The sequence below is a fragment of the Aphis gossypii genome, chromosome 2 (genome assembly GCF_020184175.1).
Source record: "Aphis gossypii isolate Hap1 chromosome 2, ASM2018417v2, whole genome shotgun sequence".
In the NCBI taxonomy this organism is placed as follows: Eukaryota; Metazoa; Arthropoda; class Insecta; order Hemiptera; family Aphididae; genus Aphis; species Aphis gossypii.
Genome location: NC_065531.1, coordinates 72,204,172 through 72,219,755, shown reverse-complemented (window position 1 = coordinate 72,219,755; position 15,584 = coordinate 72,204,172). Strand labels below are relative to the sequence as shown.

At 32.1% G+C, this 15,584-nt stretch overlaps 1 protein-coding gene across 3 annotated transcripts in view; it reads left to right on the top strand.

Annotated features, from left to right (window-relative positions):
• LOC114125871 (AF4/FMR2 family member lilli-like) overlaps nucleotides 1-11,091 on the top strand; it is a 64,758-nt gene extending 53,667 nt beyond the window's left edge. For all 3 annotated transcript variants that reach the window (XM_027989663.2, XM_027989664.2, XM_050199489.1), the window contains 2 exons: nucleotides 5,217-6,187; nucleotides 8,651-11,091. In XM_027989663.2, coding sequence (XP_027845464.2) covers nucleotides 5,277-6,187; nucleotides 8,651-9,626 — 1,887 coding nt within the window. In that variant the 5' untranslated portion in view covers nucleotides 5,217-5,276 and the 3' untranslated portion in view covers nucleotides 9,627-11,091. The remainder of the gene's footprint in view (nucleotides 1-5,216; nucleotides 6,188-8,650) is intronic.
• Nucleotides 11,092-15,584: the final 4,493 nt, after the last annotated feature.

Sequence of the window (15,584 nt, the reverse complement as noted above, 5' to 3'; positions counted from 1 at the left end):
GTGTTACTTTTCTTTAAATGTTATATACAGTATGAAAGATAGTACACGTATATAATATCCACGGTATTACTCTAAGTGTACGTGGGTGATTATTTTTTTTTTTGTTTATTTAAACTTTATTTTACAATTGTTTATGACAGTTCAAATATTGGATTAAAACTGAAAAGATGAAAATATAAATTATATTAATTCAAACTAAAATATAATAGTATGGATAATGTATTATGCATATAATGCACATGTTTTTTTTTATTAGTAGGGAATGTTTTGAATATTGAAAGGTTGTTGGAAGATTTGAAATGGGACAATAAAGGGTCAAATTGCGGCAATATATAAAAAGATGCTTGACCCATCGGTCAGTGGGTGGTTACATGGATTACAGGGCAGATTTTTATTTTATCATCAGGTCACCGCGTATTTCTTAGTAATTTAATAATATCATTTTTAGCTTTCTATTATATGATTTTTAGACTATCGAAACCATTTTTTTTTTAATTTAATGTTTGAAATGTATAGAATACTTATACTTTTCTGAGAATTTTGATGTATAAACCTTATTTAACCTTCGATCTATTAATAGTCGATTATTTATGAGCATTTAAAGTCTAGATGAATGTGGAATTGAATTCCACTGATAAATGGGGATATCACGCACATTTTTGGCGCTCAAATCATCCGCTCGCCATGAGTTAGTAAATACTTGGGTAATCATTAAACTGTATAAACAACTGCGGAAGTCGAATTTACTTTCAAATCTATGAAATAGAAACCAATTGAAAAAAATAAACACCCTGCAGTACTCGCATTATAGATCCGGGTGTATCCTTATCGAATAATGATGGGTCCTTTCTCGGACGGCCGGGAGAGACCGACCCGGGGGACGGATCTAGACAGAGAAATTCAAAAGGACATTATTGACTTGCGTAATATTATGGAAATGACTTCGGCGGACGCGGAATTCTCATGGCCATTCCGCTACATATTATTACAGTTTATTATCACTATCGTGCATTATTTTTACGGCCGTCATGATATAACACTGTGTGTGAACTTGGGCGGCGGTATACAACCGTCGCGGTTGTGTATACGGACCCCCAGTGCATAAGTCGCGCGGTGCGCAGTCCGTTGACATAACACCCGGACACGAGTCACGCGTATGAGCAATGGGTATTTCTTTCTTTCCTATTCATATTCGTCCACACGACGACGACGACGACCTGGGCGTGCACTATAATTATTTATTATTTATCATTTTATTAATTATTATTACTTCAACGCTGGGCCGAGACGCGCGTGACCGCCGATGGATCGTGTGTTTTGATTATTATTGGGAGGATGTCATCAAAATGTATTATGTTGTCGCTGTCAAACACACGTTGGATACCTTCTACCTATACCTATAAACCGTACAGCGAAATCGTTGTTTTTTTCATATTTAATTTTGTATACGAACCGATGAATTCGGATAACCGTGACCTATTATAAAAAATACTTAGGAAGTGTTAATCTATTATACTCTACCGAGGCTTTTTTCGATGGTTAAATTATTATTAAATCTATAACAATAACTGATTTATTGTTAGATTCAATTGATTTTATTCCACCATATAGATACCATTATTGCACGTTACTTTGAATTAATCAGCGTTCTTTCATACAAAAAAAAAACTCCAAAAATCGCAATGAACAAAGTTGGTCCTGTGTATATAAAATTGTTTATAAAATAGCTTACTAAGTTGTTATTATTGATTTCATATCCACGCACGCAGGATTTCAATTTTTAAGCGAGTTGTATAAAAGCTCATAAGCTGTTAAAAAATTTAAAATATCGTAAAACACAACCGTTCAAACAGATAATAATATTTTAAACTTTAAGTCTGATTATAGTCAATATATTCACTTCTATAATCGTCCTCTTAAACTAGAAGCATAGACGTGCCGACGTTTCAAAATGAAAACGACGCTAAGGAATCATCCAGGCGTACTTACGAATTACAATTGTAGACTTCTATAGATATCATAATAATATAATAATATATTATTACATAATATAAATATAATATAATATATTATTATTTATCATTATGTTGGTCATATCCCGGATTATATTGTAAGGAATAAATATAAAAATTGATTGTGCAACGACCTGTAACGTGTGTTATCGATACAGTCCGTCTTATTATTCTTAAACGGATCTACTACATGCCTGTATGCATTACAGTGTACATAAATTTTATTGTTGTATAATGTATATGTTGTTCTATAACTATAACTAGGAATCGATTGCGAGTGATTCCGGGTATGGTCAAATGTTATCCGGTCGCCGTTGTTATCGCCGTTATCGTAGACGATTTTTTGCTAGTTCCGTGCGATAAGTTTTCCGACTGATTGTTATTCCTTGAGAAAAAAATATAAGAACTGTAGAGGTATTCTCACTCTATTTTTTTTCACATTATCCCAATCGTATGCCGGTCGCAACAGTAATAACTACTAAGTATAATTTGCGCGTACAAATGTTTTTTTTTCTTACATTTGTGATGTACCTACTTGCAGTTATTATTTTTATCATAGTCGCGCCTGTCACGACGATATTATAATAGTTTTAATAGAAGGAGACCAGATTTTAACGCACGATGGCAGATTGAACGGAAAAATATTATATTACATCAAGTATATATTTAATAGTTTAATGGTAATGAGAAAATCATGTTGTGTGTGTGTATGTGCGCAGTAGCGTTCAGTGAGTTTTTTGCTCCGTTGTCCGGATTAAACGTGATTTATAGTTCTGCAAAAGGTGAGATTTAATCATAAGTATATACAGTGTATAGACTATAGAATAGATGAAAAAGATACGTACAGGCTTGGGATCGGGATCCGATCGCAGTTTTTTTTCACCAATGTGTTGTTATTGCAATAATTAAAAATTGTACACCTCTGTATGGTTAAGATTATTTTATTTTCATATCTTACCTGAAGATAAAGATAAAGTTGGTTAGACCTCCAATATTATATTTGAATAAAATTTCAATAAATAGGTGAATAACCGGCTGGTGGCTGATATTTATCATAGAAGATGTCTTATCGGTAAATGTCTGCAGAGCATTACTGCAGTAAGTTATAGATAATAACATTTAAGCAAATAGAGTTGGGTCATGAATGCGCACTTAGACCCCCAAAACTATATCCAGTCTACCAAATCAAGTCTTTATCTAGTTTAAGTATGCTATAAGTAAATACATTTTTGAAATTGAACTCATAAAAATTACTTAACATTTTATTTTTATTATACATGTTAACACAAATTATAAGGATTTTTGTTTTTTTTTTCTGTAGAAAATTTAGTAAGACTATACTTAATAATATGACGCAATTATCAATCATGTAATATCTTACGATTGATTTAGTGATATTTATAGAATATATTATAATATATTTAATGGTTAGTTGGTTTGACATTCTTTAAGATTTTTTTTTGAGCAATAGCTATTCATGCCTAAGGTATTAATATGTTTTTACATGGATATCATCTATTTACATGTCATTTCGTTTTAATATAATAACGTTGAACAAATTTAAGTACGTAAATTTAATTTCAAATACGTCAAGAATAAAAGTTTGCGTGGTGTTGGCTTTTTGACGGGCTTTTAGAGGGGTATGCACACGATCGTATCGGTGTTTGTAAATTCCATGTTAAATTCCGATCTTGCGAAATGACGTATAATATGCGTATAGCCGCCATATTAAAGGTGTAGTATTATTATATTATATATGGGTTGGTGATTCCTACGACAGACGTGTGTGTGTATATATAGTGTGCACAACCAAATAACCTTTTTCGTTGTTAACGTTTACATATTATACAGTTCTCGATATAATCGTGTGTTAAGGGCGTGTTGAACAATATACGAGTTTGTATCATACCCATACTTGAGTTTATTTATTTATATTATATATAAAAAGGTATGTATCCACGAGATAAGACAACATGTCCTTGAAAACGTTATGTGTTGTATAGTATATATATTATATATATTGCACCCGGTGGCTGTGCTCGCTTAACCTTCCGGTCTCCTTCTGTTTTTAGTTGATTTTTATTTTTTCCTTAATTTTTCCCTTGGAGACGATATACCTACGAGAAATCGTGTCAACAACACCGCTCGCCGGCGGTTGTTCGATGATAATAATAAAACAATAATTGTTTTGACTAAAAAATTATGTTTCGGGGACTCGTTTAGTTCTCTGCGGACAGAATGATATTTACTATTACATCACTACATACCTTATCGTATATAGTTATATTGTTACAATATAATAAACAGCGTAAAGAACGAGGAATATAAGCAATAGATGATTACCTACTTTCTGACGTTTTTTTACTATACTTCATAGTCGAACCTAGTTATTGTTCCTCATTATATTATGTATTTTCTATATAAATGAGTAAGACTCATTCGGTCCATTAGATAATTGTATTGGAATCACTCGGCTGTTTTTAGTTCAATAATTATATTGTTGTACTGTTATTATTACTTATACATTTTTCAAAAATAATAATTATTCGCTTCAGTTATTATAGTAGAACATTTATAAAATCAAACGAAAAAAAAATCTTATATTTTTAACAATGTACATTTTTATGTAGGTACCTAATACTGTCTATGTAAACCAATAGATTTTACGCACTTCATTTTCACGACACAAAAAAAAAAAATGAATTCGGCTAAGATGACATCAATAATACCTGCTATTTAACGTGCCTATAATGAAACTAATAACACACAGCACGAGGCTATTCATTTTTTTTTATTTTTTTGGACATTCAGTGCGAAATTCAATTCATTAAATTCATCGAAGTTGTTTAAAATCGGATTTCGAGTGAATTTTTTTTTTTTGTAAATACCACATTCAGTATTTAGGAAGTTTATAATGTATATTTTTAAAACATTTTATACTCATCTCAATTTGCAGGTTTAATCTATCTAATTCCTTTAGATTTTCGAATGTTGTTCTAAATTCAAAATTATTTATTTTAATTTTCGAAATGTTGGTTTACCGAAACGATTTGCGCATACTTTACGGGAATGGGGCTTTAAATACAGTAGTATTAATGTGGTATATCGGCGGTATTATACATATAATATAGTGTTCCTATACTTAGCTATAAATAACCTACAACTATGCAATGTCAAAAATATAAATTACAAATATTTTTATAGGCATTCGTGGTTATATGGAGGAATTGCAGAGACGACGTCCGGTCGGTTAGGTTAGGAGGCATGACCGGATCGTTGCGTCTGAGCGCTCTGCTGTTGCTGTTGCTGTCCCGCTGGGCGTCCGCGGACCTCGAGAAGGGCGAGGACGAGTACGTCCGCAGCTGGGTCATCATCGAGGAACAGCTGGTGCCGCCGTCCAGGGACGAACTGCTGGCCACCGGCGGCGCGGGCACCGCTGGCGGTGGCGTCAGCGGCGGCGGTGTGGCCGGTCGGCGGATCACGCCCAAGTCGGTGTTTGTCGCGCCGTCGTTCAACAAGTGTTCGGACGGTTACCGGCCGGACAGCATGGGACGATGCGTCAAAGTGGTGAAGATCAACCAGGCGGCCCAATGGGACTTCCTGATCAAGCAGCTGAACTCCATGTACGGTTCCGGCACGAGCGGCGTTGGATTCCCGATGTTGCCGGGCGCCTCGGCGTACCAGCCTGCCACCACCACGACCACCGAGCCGCCGTTGCAGAAGACCGACAGCCCTGGGCCGTTTCAATTGAACATACCGTTGGTCGGCAGCGGGGTCGTTGACCCGGACAACCAGACGATGGACCCCGTGGACGAATTCACCACCGCCACTACCACCACAGCTGGCACCGCCACGGTCGGCACCACCACGACTAATCCGACTACCACTACTACTAAAACAACGACTACAACCACTACTAGTACCGCCGCCTCCACGACCGTCGAGGACGACGACGTCGCCACCACCGACCGTCCCGTTACGACCACGGTCGACGGCGACCCCGACGATGACCGCACGACTATTACCGCGACCGCTGTCACGACTGCAGACGCGGCGGATACCTTCAGACCGCGGCCGTACCGTAACCGTTACCAGACGACGCACGCTGAGGACGCCATCACTGTCACTCCGCCTTCTTACGACTCGACTACCACCGCGACGTACACGAAAACAAAGTAAGTCAGACTGTTTTCTACTATATATATTATATAGGGTATACGCTTCTGTATAGCTTTAATTTTTAAATCTATCTTTCGTCGTGTTCCTATAATAGTAGTGGCTGACTTTTTATAGATGTTATGAAAATAGTAATTCAATGGCGTCTATATACGTAGAGGTAAATCTATTTACGGCCCCAAGTCCTAAATTCTAACATTATAGGAATTTAGAATTCAAACATGTTTTGACATGCATTGGCAGAATTAATCAATTGTTGTTTAACATAACAACTGCAATTTCTAAAACTACTACTACTCATAACGTTTCACTATACTCTAGTCTTGACTTATAGTTTAAAGCTTATTCGATAATATCGTGATTTATCACAGATTCATAAAAATAGTTATAGTATTATAATATTATCTCGTTGCTGTGAAATTTTTTTATACTAAACTGATTATAATGAAAAAAAAATCGACGTCTAATGAAATTCACTGCACTGAAGTATGACTATTCGAAGAACAATGAATAACGAAACGACTATATTATATAATGTACATTTTTTTCTTTAATATTATTATATATTATATTGACCTAATCTATATTCTATTTATATTTTATGACAATTATTAAGATGGTGTATTAATCAAAAACCACCAAAGTCAGTTTATCATAGGCATAACGTGACAAGCATTGAATATATTTGTGCAATATTCGTATTTTTAAATTAGTTTTTGTGTAGATTTGAATTTTTTAATATATGTTTTCGTACTATTTCCACACGATGCAATTATATTATTTATAACTTATTATTTAAAAAATATAGGTAGTCCAACTAATTATGTTGGTATGTTCGGATCGCGCGTCCAATTGTATTTTTTTATGACGATTTGTACGTTCCGCACGCAAATACTCAAAATCGTAAGCAAATCTCTAAACTATTTTTCTGTGAAAGTGAATAGGTACTCGTATTCCTACTGTTATCGACTCCCAGCGGCTATACAAATATCTAATGCAAAAAATGTAAATGATTCTTGTTCCTGCGCTTATAAAACGTTTTTTAATCTCGTGTCGATGGAAATAGAAAACAAAACTTCGTGGTTAAAAAATAATAAATTCTTCTTTATTATTCAATTAAAGATAATGTCAAAAAAACAATTTAATGATTTTTTTTTACACACGTAGAAATATTTTAATTTTAATTTCTCTCGTTTTTGTATCAATACATTGAAACTGTCGCGTTAACGAGCAGCTTAAGACGTTTATGTACGACTGTTCCGCGTTTAGCATAATATTTACATATCTATATTTTATATGGTAAAAAAATTGTGTCACATATCGTGACAGTGTATTTGTAATTTTGAAATCTTCAATGTGGTCTGCAAAACTAGTTTTCATACATACATTATACAAGATGGACCGACGTATTTTCCAGTGTTAGCTTATACTGGAAAATATAAAAACATGATAGCCTACTCCATATGCCAAGAAAAAACAATATATATATAATATATCGACCTTTATTTTTTTTTGACGATGGGATCGTGAATAGGGAGGGAAATATGGATTCCCATTGCTGCCTCTCTAACCACATAAATTAATTAATTACAATAAAATATTATAACATAGAAATATACGTCAAACATATCGACCTAGAGTTATAGTAAATCAGATGCTTATAGTTTCAGTTAGACTTGATGTCAAATTATATTATTTAATCTTTAATAAGTTATTAACTTAAATAATAATGTATATTTGTTACGTATTGTTATTATTTGTATATAGTATTTTATTAAGCGAATGAAAATTATGTTACTTGAAGATGTGGTAATACTCTAACGATATTTTAAAAGAACTTAGATTGCAATAATCATCATAGCTATGATTCAGATAATAAATATTACCACTTCAACTTAGATACATAGTATATTATGCCATCCATTTCCTTCGCTTTCAATAGTTATTTTTATTCTGTTTTGAAATTTACAGTGTTCACTGTTGTCTATGGCTCTATAATAATTGCGTGGTTAAAAAAGAAAAGGAGAAGGGGGCATACCACATATTTCTTTATTTTGTTTATTTGAAGAAAAAATTTACAATTTGTATTTCTTTAACACGATATAAATAAATGTTATAGTGATACGACAAACAATGAACATAAAAAATAACACATGTACACATTATGAGGAAAGTCATGGGGTGATGAAATCCTTCAACAACTTATATATTTTTTATTTTATTAGATTATTAATATGTTTGCTAAAAGTTGCTAAGCCATTAAGGATCCACGTGTTTTAACCGTTAAAATTTTTGCTTTCCCCGAGTGTCTTATATAGTATATACTATATTATATGTAGCGCCAAAATCGTTCACACTTTAGTCTGCTAATAGCGTACACTATAGCATAGTAGTATTAAACCTTGTGCAGAAAAATACATACACACGTAATTAATTCCGTCATCCCTCTTTGTTCCCTGCAGGTACGCGGACAGCAGTAAAACGACCATCGCCGGGACGGAAGACCCGTCTTATCAGACCTTCAAGACGACTGGCGGCGCGTCGATCTCGTCTTCGTTTTCGTCGCCCGTAGTTACCACTACCGCGGTCGACGTCACGGAGACCGACACCCCGGCGACGGCCGCGACTCCACCGGAAACCGAAGAAGAAGACGTAGTGACCGTACTGGCCGTGGCGGCCGCCGCCGCTGCGGTCAACGGCGGTGACGGCGACAGCGGTAGACCGGTTAGTACCACGCGGTTGCCGTACACGACGGGTGGAAGCAGGACTCCTCAGTCACCGGTCACGGACACGGTCACGCCCGAGTACTACGACGATCAACCGGAAGAGCCGACGTCGTCACCGGAACCGGATTGTTCGGCTCCCGACGCGTATCGGTATTACGCGGCGTGCGCGGGTTTCCGGCAACAGCAGCAGTTCGAACAGCTCCAACAGCAGCAGCAGCTACTCCAGCAACACCAGCAACAGCAACAGCTGTACCAGCAACAGCAGCAACAGTTCTATCACCAACAACAGCAACAGCACAATCACATGGCCGCCGAGTTGGTGAAGCGCCCGGTCGCCGGCGGGGGCGCACCGGTGAGGTTCCCCGGTGACGAAGACCCGGTGTCGGCGACGTCGTCGGACAGCGCGAACCTGATCAGGTTCCCGGGACCGGCACCGTATCGGACCACCAACAAGATGTACGAGAGCAGCAGGCATCCCACGTGGTGGCCGACGGGGTGGCCGGATCAGCAGCAGCAACAGCAACAGCAGCTACAGCTGCAGCAACAGTACCCTGACGATTCGTTGCAGCAACAGCACCGGCTACAGCATCACCTGCCCCAGCAGAAACAGGACGTCCGGCTCTGGGAATTCGGATCTAGACTGCCGAAAACTACGTCGACCACGACGGCTGTCCCCGCATCCCCGACACAGTGGTACCACAGGTTTTTCTAACCTATGCGGCCGCGCGCCTTTCCGATCATCATAATAATATAATGCTAATTATTATATTATATTTTCATTTTACGCTAAATATTATATAATCATTCACACCCACGCCGTTCAATTATTAATATAATATTTTTATCCTTTTTTTTAAAAATAAGTTTTTACTCAGTATTTTGGCACTAGTTTATTCATTAGTTAGTACTTATTATTATTATTATTATTATTATTAGTATTAGTATTGTATTTTTTGTTGCCATATTAACGTCCGTAGAATAATATCATTATTATATATTCGTGTTTTATGTTTTATTTCAGTCACATGCGTTTTGTTTATAGTTACAGCTTCAACTGCGTAAATAATTTATAGCCGTAGTAATAGCAAGTATAGGCGTATAGCGTATAAAAATCCTATATACGTGTGTATATATATATACATGTATTTTTAAACGGCATTTATACATATTTATATAATCGATATTACGAGATTTACGAGTAACAGAAAAAAAATTGCCACGCATTAATATTTTAATATATATATCCCATTGCTAAATATTTTAACGTTTTATCGTGAGACCAATAACATATTAACCGTACTATGATTATTGTTTTCTTATTGTTTGTTTGTTTTTTTTTTATATATATATATATATATTTATATTATATAATTATTATAATATATTATAATGATTTAATGTAAATAATCTTTAAGCGTGTTCCTATTATAAGATCACGGCCTCTAGTTGTGCGAATAGCTGCTGCCGCTCGATGTATTAGTTTGTAAATAATCAGTATCACAAAAATGTACAGTACGCAAATGCAATGCAATGTAATATAATACTTATATACAATTCATATTACTATTACCATACATATAATAATTTAATAATAATATTTTAGCATCGACGTATGAACTACACGCTATGGGCATAGTACAATCATTAACGTCAGTCATGATAATTCCGCCTACGCATTGTGTTTTTATATTATATTATACATTCAGATCGAACGAACTATATTATTATAATAATTATTGTTGTATCAAATATTTTATTATACGAATCACAAACTATATATTCTATAGCGTTTTAAAAACCAAGTGACCTGCACTTCCGCCGATGTGCCCGCCACTCTGCCGCGAGCTCAGTGTTATTATTAATATATATATATACATATAGTTATAATATTTTTATATTATATACCTACTTGAAATATTTTTGTAATTGATTTTTTGATTTTTTCGTTTTCACTCACGTTTATATGACTTTTTTTTTTTAATTTCAAAATTATAACTAATTTTTCAATAGTTTTGGAAAAAAAACAAGTGCATATACCCATTGAATTTATATTTTATTACCGTTCAATAATAATAATATGAAAAATTATATTATAATATTATATCGTCTCGTTACTGTGTGTATTTTTACATTTGGATTTATAGAGGGATAACAATAAAATGTTTGTGTTTATATTATACGAATAGTTTTGTTTTTTTTTTCAACTGTCCCGTTCCGTTCCGTTCGTTAAAGTATACTGTGTTTGACCTTAACGATGACTACCTGTGTTTTATCGCCCTGTCTTTACGAACGAATATTAGGTGTATTATTATATTGTTATATTATTGTGCAGTCGGGCGAGTGAAAATCAAACGACTTGTAAGGGGTAACGTATAGGCAATGACCAATACTCTATGACCAACTTATAATAATTTTATTATTTATTTTCTATTGTTCTGAGCAATTTGAATGGTCAAAATCACGTTTTTTTATTATTCTGGCACTACGCGTAATCGTATATCATTGGATTTTTTTCACCACTGTCAAAATTATTGAATTTATAAAATAATAATAAATTATATTGTACTTCGATATCACGGAACAATTTAAAAAACACCAGCCCATACTTCAAAATTTGATTAAGTCTCTTCGTCAGAGCCTGTGTAGGACACAAACAATCAAATGATCAAGATAAAAAAAAGGTGAAAAGAGCTAAATAATTTGAGTTTGAGTATACAATGCAATTCAGATGAGATTATTGCAAAGAACTCACCCACTGTATCTTTAGTCTATACACTACACTAAAATATTATGCCAGTTAATTAAATCTTGGTGAGTTAACATAGAAAAATGTAAGTTTAATTTAAAATCAAAAATTAATTTTTAAAAAAAAAACTGAATGTATGCCAAAATTACAATAAAATTTTATAATTTTACACAAAATAAAAATAATATATAATATGTTAGGGTATTTTCAGCTAAATAAATGGAAAGCAAGGCCATCCATAGATAGAATCCCGTCATACTAACAAAAGTTATTAATTAATTTTATTTTTTAAGAGGTCATGGCATAAATATCTCATTGGATTTTTTCGGGACTAGGTAAACTGAGTCCCCGATAATTTATATACATTTTGAAAGTAGTAAGTTTAATTCTGAGTATAAAAAGGTAGTAGATAAATTTGGTCCCGACGTCCCGTCTATAAGCCCACTTACTTACCAAGCTGTTCGGGCTGGGAGCATATAGTGACATATTTCGTTTAGTAGACGATTTAATGACTATACAACCAAATAACAAGTAAATATACGATTATTTTGCGGTTTCATACTAGGTAGACACTTATATATTTTCTCCATGTCTCCCAAATATTTGGTCTGAATTTGCAACTAACACCATGCATACAACAAAGGGTTACGAATAACATCATTCTGTATTAAATCGACTCACAACTATCATCTAAATATTTATAATTTTTTTGACGAACTGTTAGAAGTACAGTCATTTATTTTGCTGTGTTATTGTTGAGATATTTGAAATTACTATGTGGGACTTAAATAAAATTGTAACAATTTTATAAAATGGACATTTTTATAAAGTTGAGTTATATTTAAATACATTATTTTTAGGTATTGAAATACAAAAACTGTGCATTTAATATTTCGACAATATAAAATTTATCGTTTACAATAACTACATCACATAAAACTAGTATTATATACCTAAATGATATTATCGATTATTTTATAATTTTTTTTTTATTATACAAAAAAAAATATATTTTAAATCTGTAGAGCTTGTATTGGAAAAACAAAGTAGCTCATTAAATATGAAATTAGGTTCTTTAAAAAAAAGTAATTCGTTATAAAACTATTTTAAATGTTTTAATTCGTTAATTCTAAGTTTTGACTATAGTTACTACGGACTGACGAGTTTCATTTCACTCCTATGATCCTTGGATAGAAGGGAATTAATAATATTAACCATTCGCAAGACGGATTTTAATCGTATCATAGACTGATTAAAAATGAAACGCGTACTACGACTTTGGACTGTGGTCAAACAATTTTGAATAATAATAATTAATCAACGAGTGTTTAAGTGTATTTTTACGATCGTAAACATCAGTCGAATCCCATCATTCGGAAGCGGTAAACAAGCTCTCAACGACTACTCGTCCATTATGATATTTAATTATGTGACGATTGATAAACCCGCAAATTCTCGGATGAGTGCAAAAAGACTGGCAAGTATGAGTTCTCAAAAGCCTTTTTTCTCTCATCTAGATACACGTGATGTATATATTGTCTCTTATATTCTTGTTCCCAAATTAAATTTTATTAATTCACTTGCCACTTCGTATATTTTTTTTTAACATGACGTTCTATTGCATCAGTTTTATTCATTAAGTCGCTTTTAAATACAACATCACTTGAATTGCATTTTTCATTATTTTTACAAAATATTCCTTAATTTTTAATTGATTGCAATTTACAAATATCTCGTAAATTATACCATTTTTCATTATAGAACACTCAATCCAACCATGTATGTAATATACAATACTATATATTGATAGATTTATTTCTTATTAATCTACGTGCACCTGTTGTATTATATTTATCAAAGGCTCTATAAATATATAATTTAATTTTCTAAGTTATTATGAAAATAATTAAAGCTATAGACTATAGATGTAAAATATATAATTTATCATGTAAGTATGCAGTGCATTCATTAAAACTATAGTTAAATATACTAAGGTATAAAAAATTATAAAGTAATCTAAAAAACTAATTTTCAAGAATTTTAAAAAGATAGAACTAAGCACACAACTAAAATGAATATTCTGAGTTTTTCTTTACATTATAAATCGACTGAACTACATTTTTTTAATACTCATATTTTTTTGTTCATCAATTTTATAGAAAATTTTACATCATTTCATTTGGTAAAAGTATAAGTAATAGATTATTTGTATTATGTATCAAAGTATTTGAATATTGATGTATAAGTTATATAACTAAAAAAATATATCATTATATTATATTCTCAGTTTTATTTTTAGATTCTGAGCAAAGTAATGAATATATTGATTTTACAATGATGTATTTTTTCTTAGGGCATAGTATTATGAATTTGATTATAGGCAATCACATTTTGTTAGGTTGATTTTATACTATTATATAATATTTATACCATAAACCTATTAACTGTTTTACGGTAAAGAGTTATTGACTCTAAAGTTAATAACAGTAATATAATATTATAAAAATATGTATTATTATAATAATTAATTACTAATAATTAGGGCTCGGATTTTAAAGCATATGCTTCTTTTTTATATATGAGATAGAAATCTAATTTTTATACATAAATTCGTTTCACGTTATTCTGATTCCAAAAATTTATTTTGGCTATTTTTGCTTTTTATATTGTTTTTTTTTAATTATTCCAGCTGTGAATTGTTTATATGTTTATTATGCTATTGTAATAAAAAAATAAAAAAATAATTAATGAGAAATTTAAAAACCCAAAATGTGAATATTAGATTATTATTGTTTTTGTTATCCGCTTGTTTATTAAATGTATTAAAAGTTTAGATTATCGATTTACATATAGCCTACATACTGCCTGCAGTACCTTTATGGTCAATATGCCAATTGCCACTAACATCAATATCGACCATTTAAAAATTTAAGATTTAGTGTTATAATTTGAAACCTCTTATATCTATGAAGTATGCACCGATCTCTTCAGTGGATGTAGACTGTAGAGAGTTCGTTTTCTACGTATAAAAATATTCTGTCGGACATAATCAGTTTCACTATTGAAAATCTAAAGAAATACATGGTAGTTAATTCTTTTTTAAATTTAAATCAATATTTAAAATTCTTTTATTCATTTTTATAACTAGTTTATGCTGATTGTTGTTCATGTTATTTTTTTTAAATAAAAATGTTTCTTTTTTGCTTTTTTAAAACAATCTTGTGTTTTTTAGTTGCTTTTTATACTTTAAAATCCAAGCCCTACTAATCATATAATAAATGTTATATTTTCGAAAAAAAATTAAATCAACTTACTGTAGTATTAATTGTAAAATAATATACATAGTGATATTATAGGCAGACAGATTTTTCCATTTAGAATCGTTTTTCCTATACAATAATAACAGTATAATAATATACTGAATTCAAATTTAACACATTCATTTTTAAATAAAGATACAGTGAGAAAGAAATATAAATACTTTGCTGAGTGTTTTTTTTATTCAAAAGTATTTAAATTATTCATTTGAGTGTTTAAAAAGTATTTGAATAATTTTACTCAAGTACTTTACAAGTGCTAATACTTATACTAATATGAATAATGATATACTTTAATGCACGTTCAATAAAACACAATGCTTTCATAGTTAAGTACATATATATTTTTTTTAAATAATTAAATAGTTCCATCTAACAAAACATATTTTTTTAATGATGGTAACTATTTTGTTTTATGCATTTCTTTTGATAATAAATCATTTTTAATCAACCCAAGATCAAAATGTATGTCATGCAATTATACATAATTCAATTAAATTTTTTGTAATTTAAAAATTAAAACTTACATTCCAAGCTGGGGAAATTATAAGGATATGATTACAATTATAATACGTTTCAATTATTGTTATATGTAACCTATGAAATG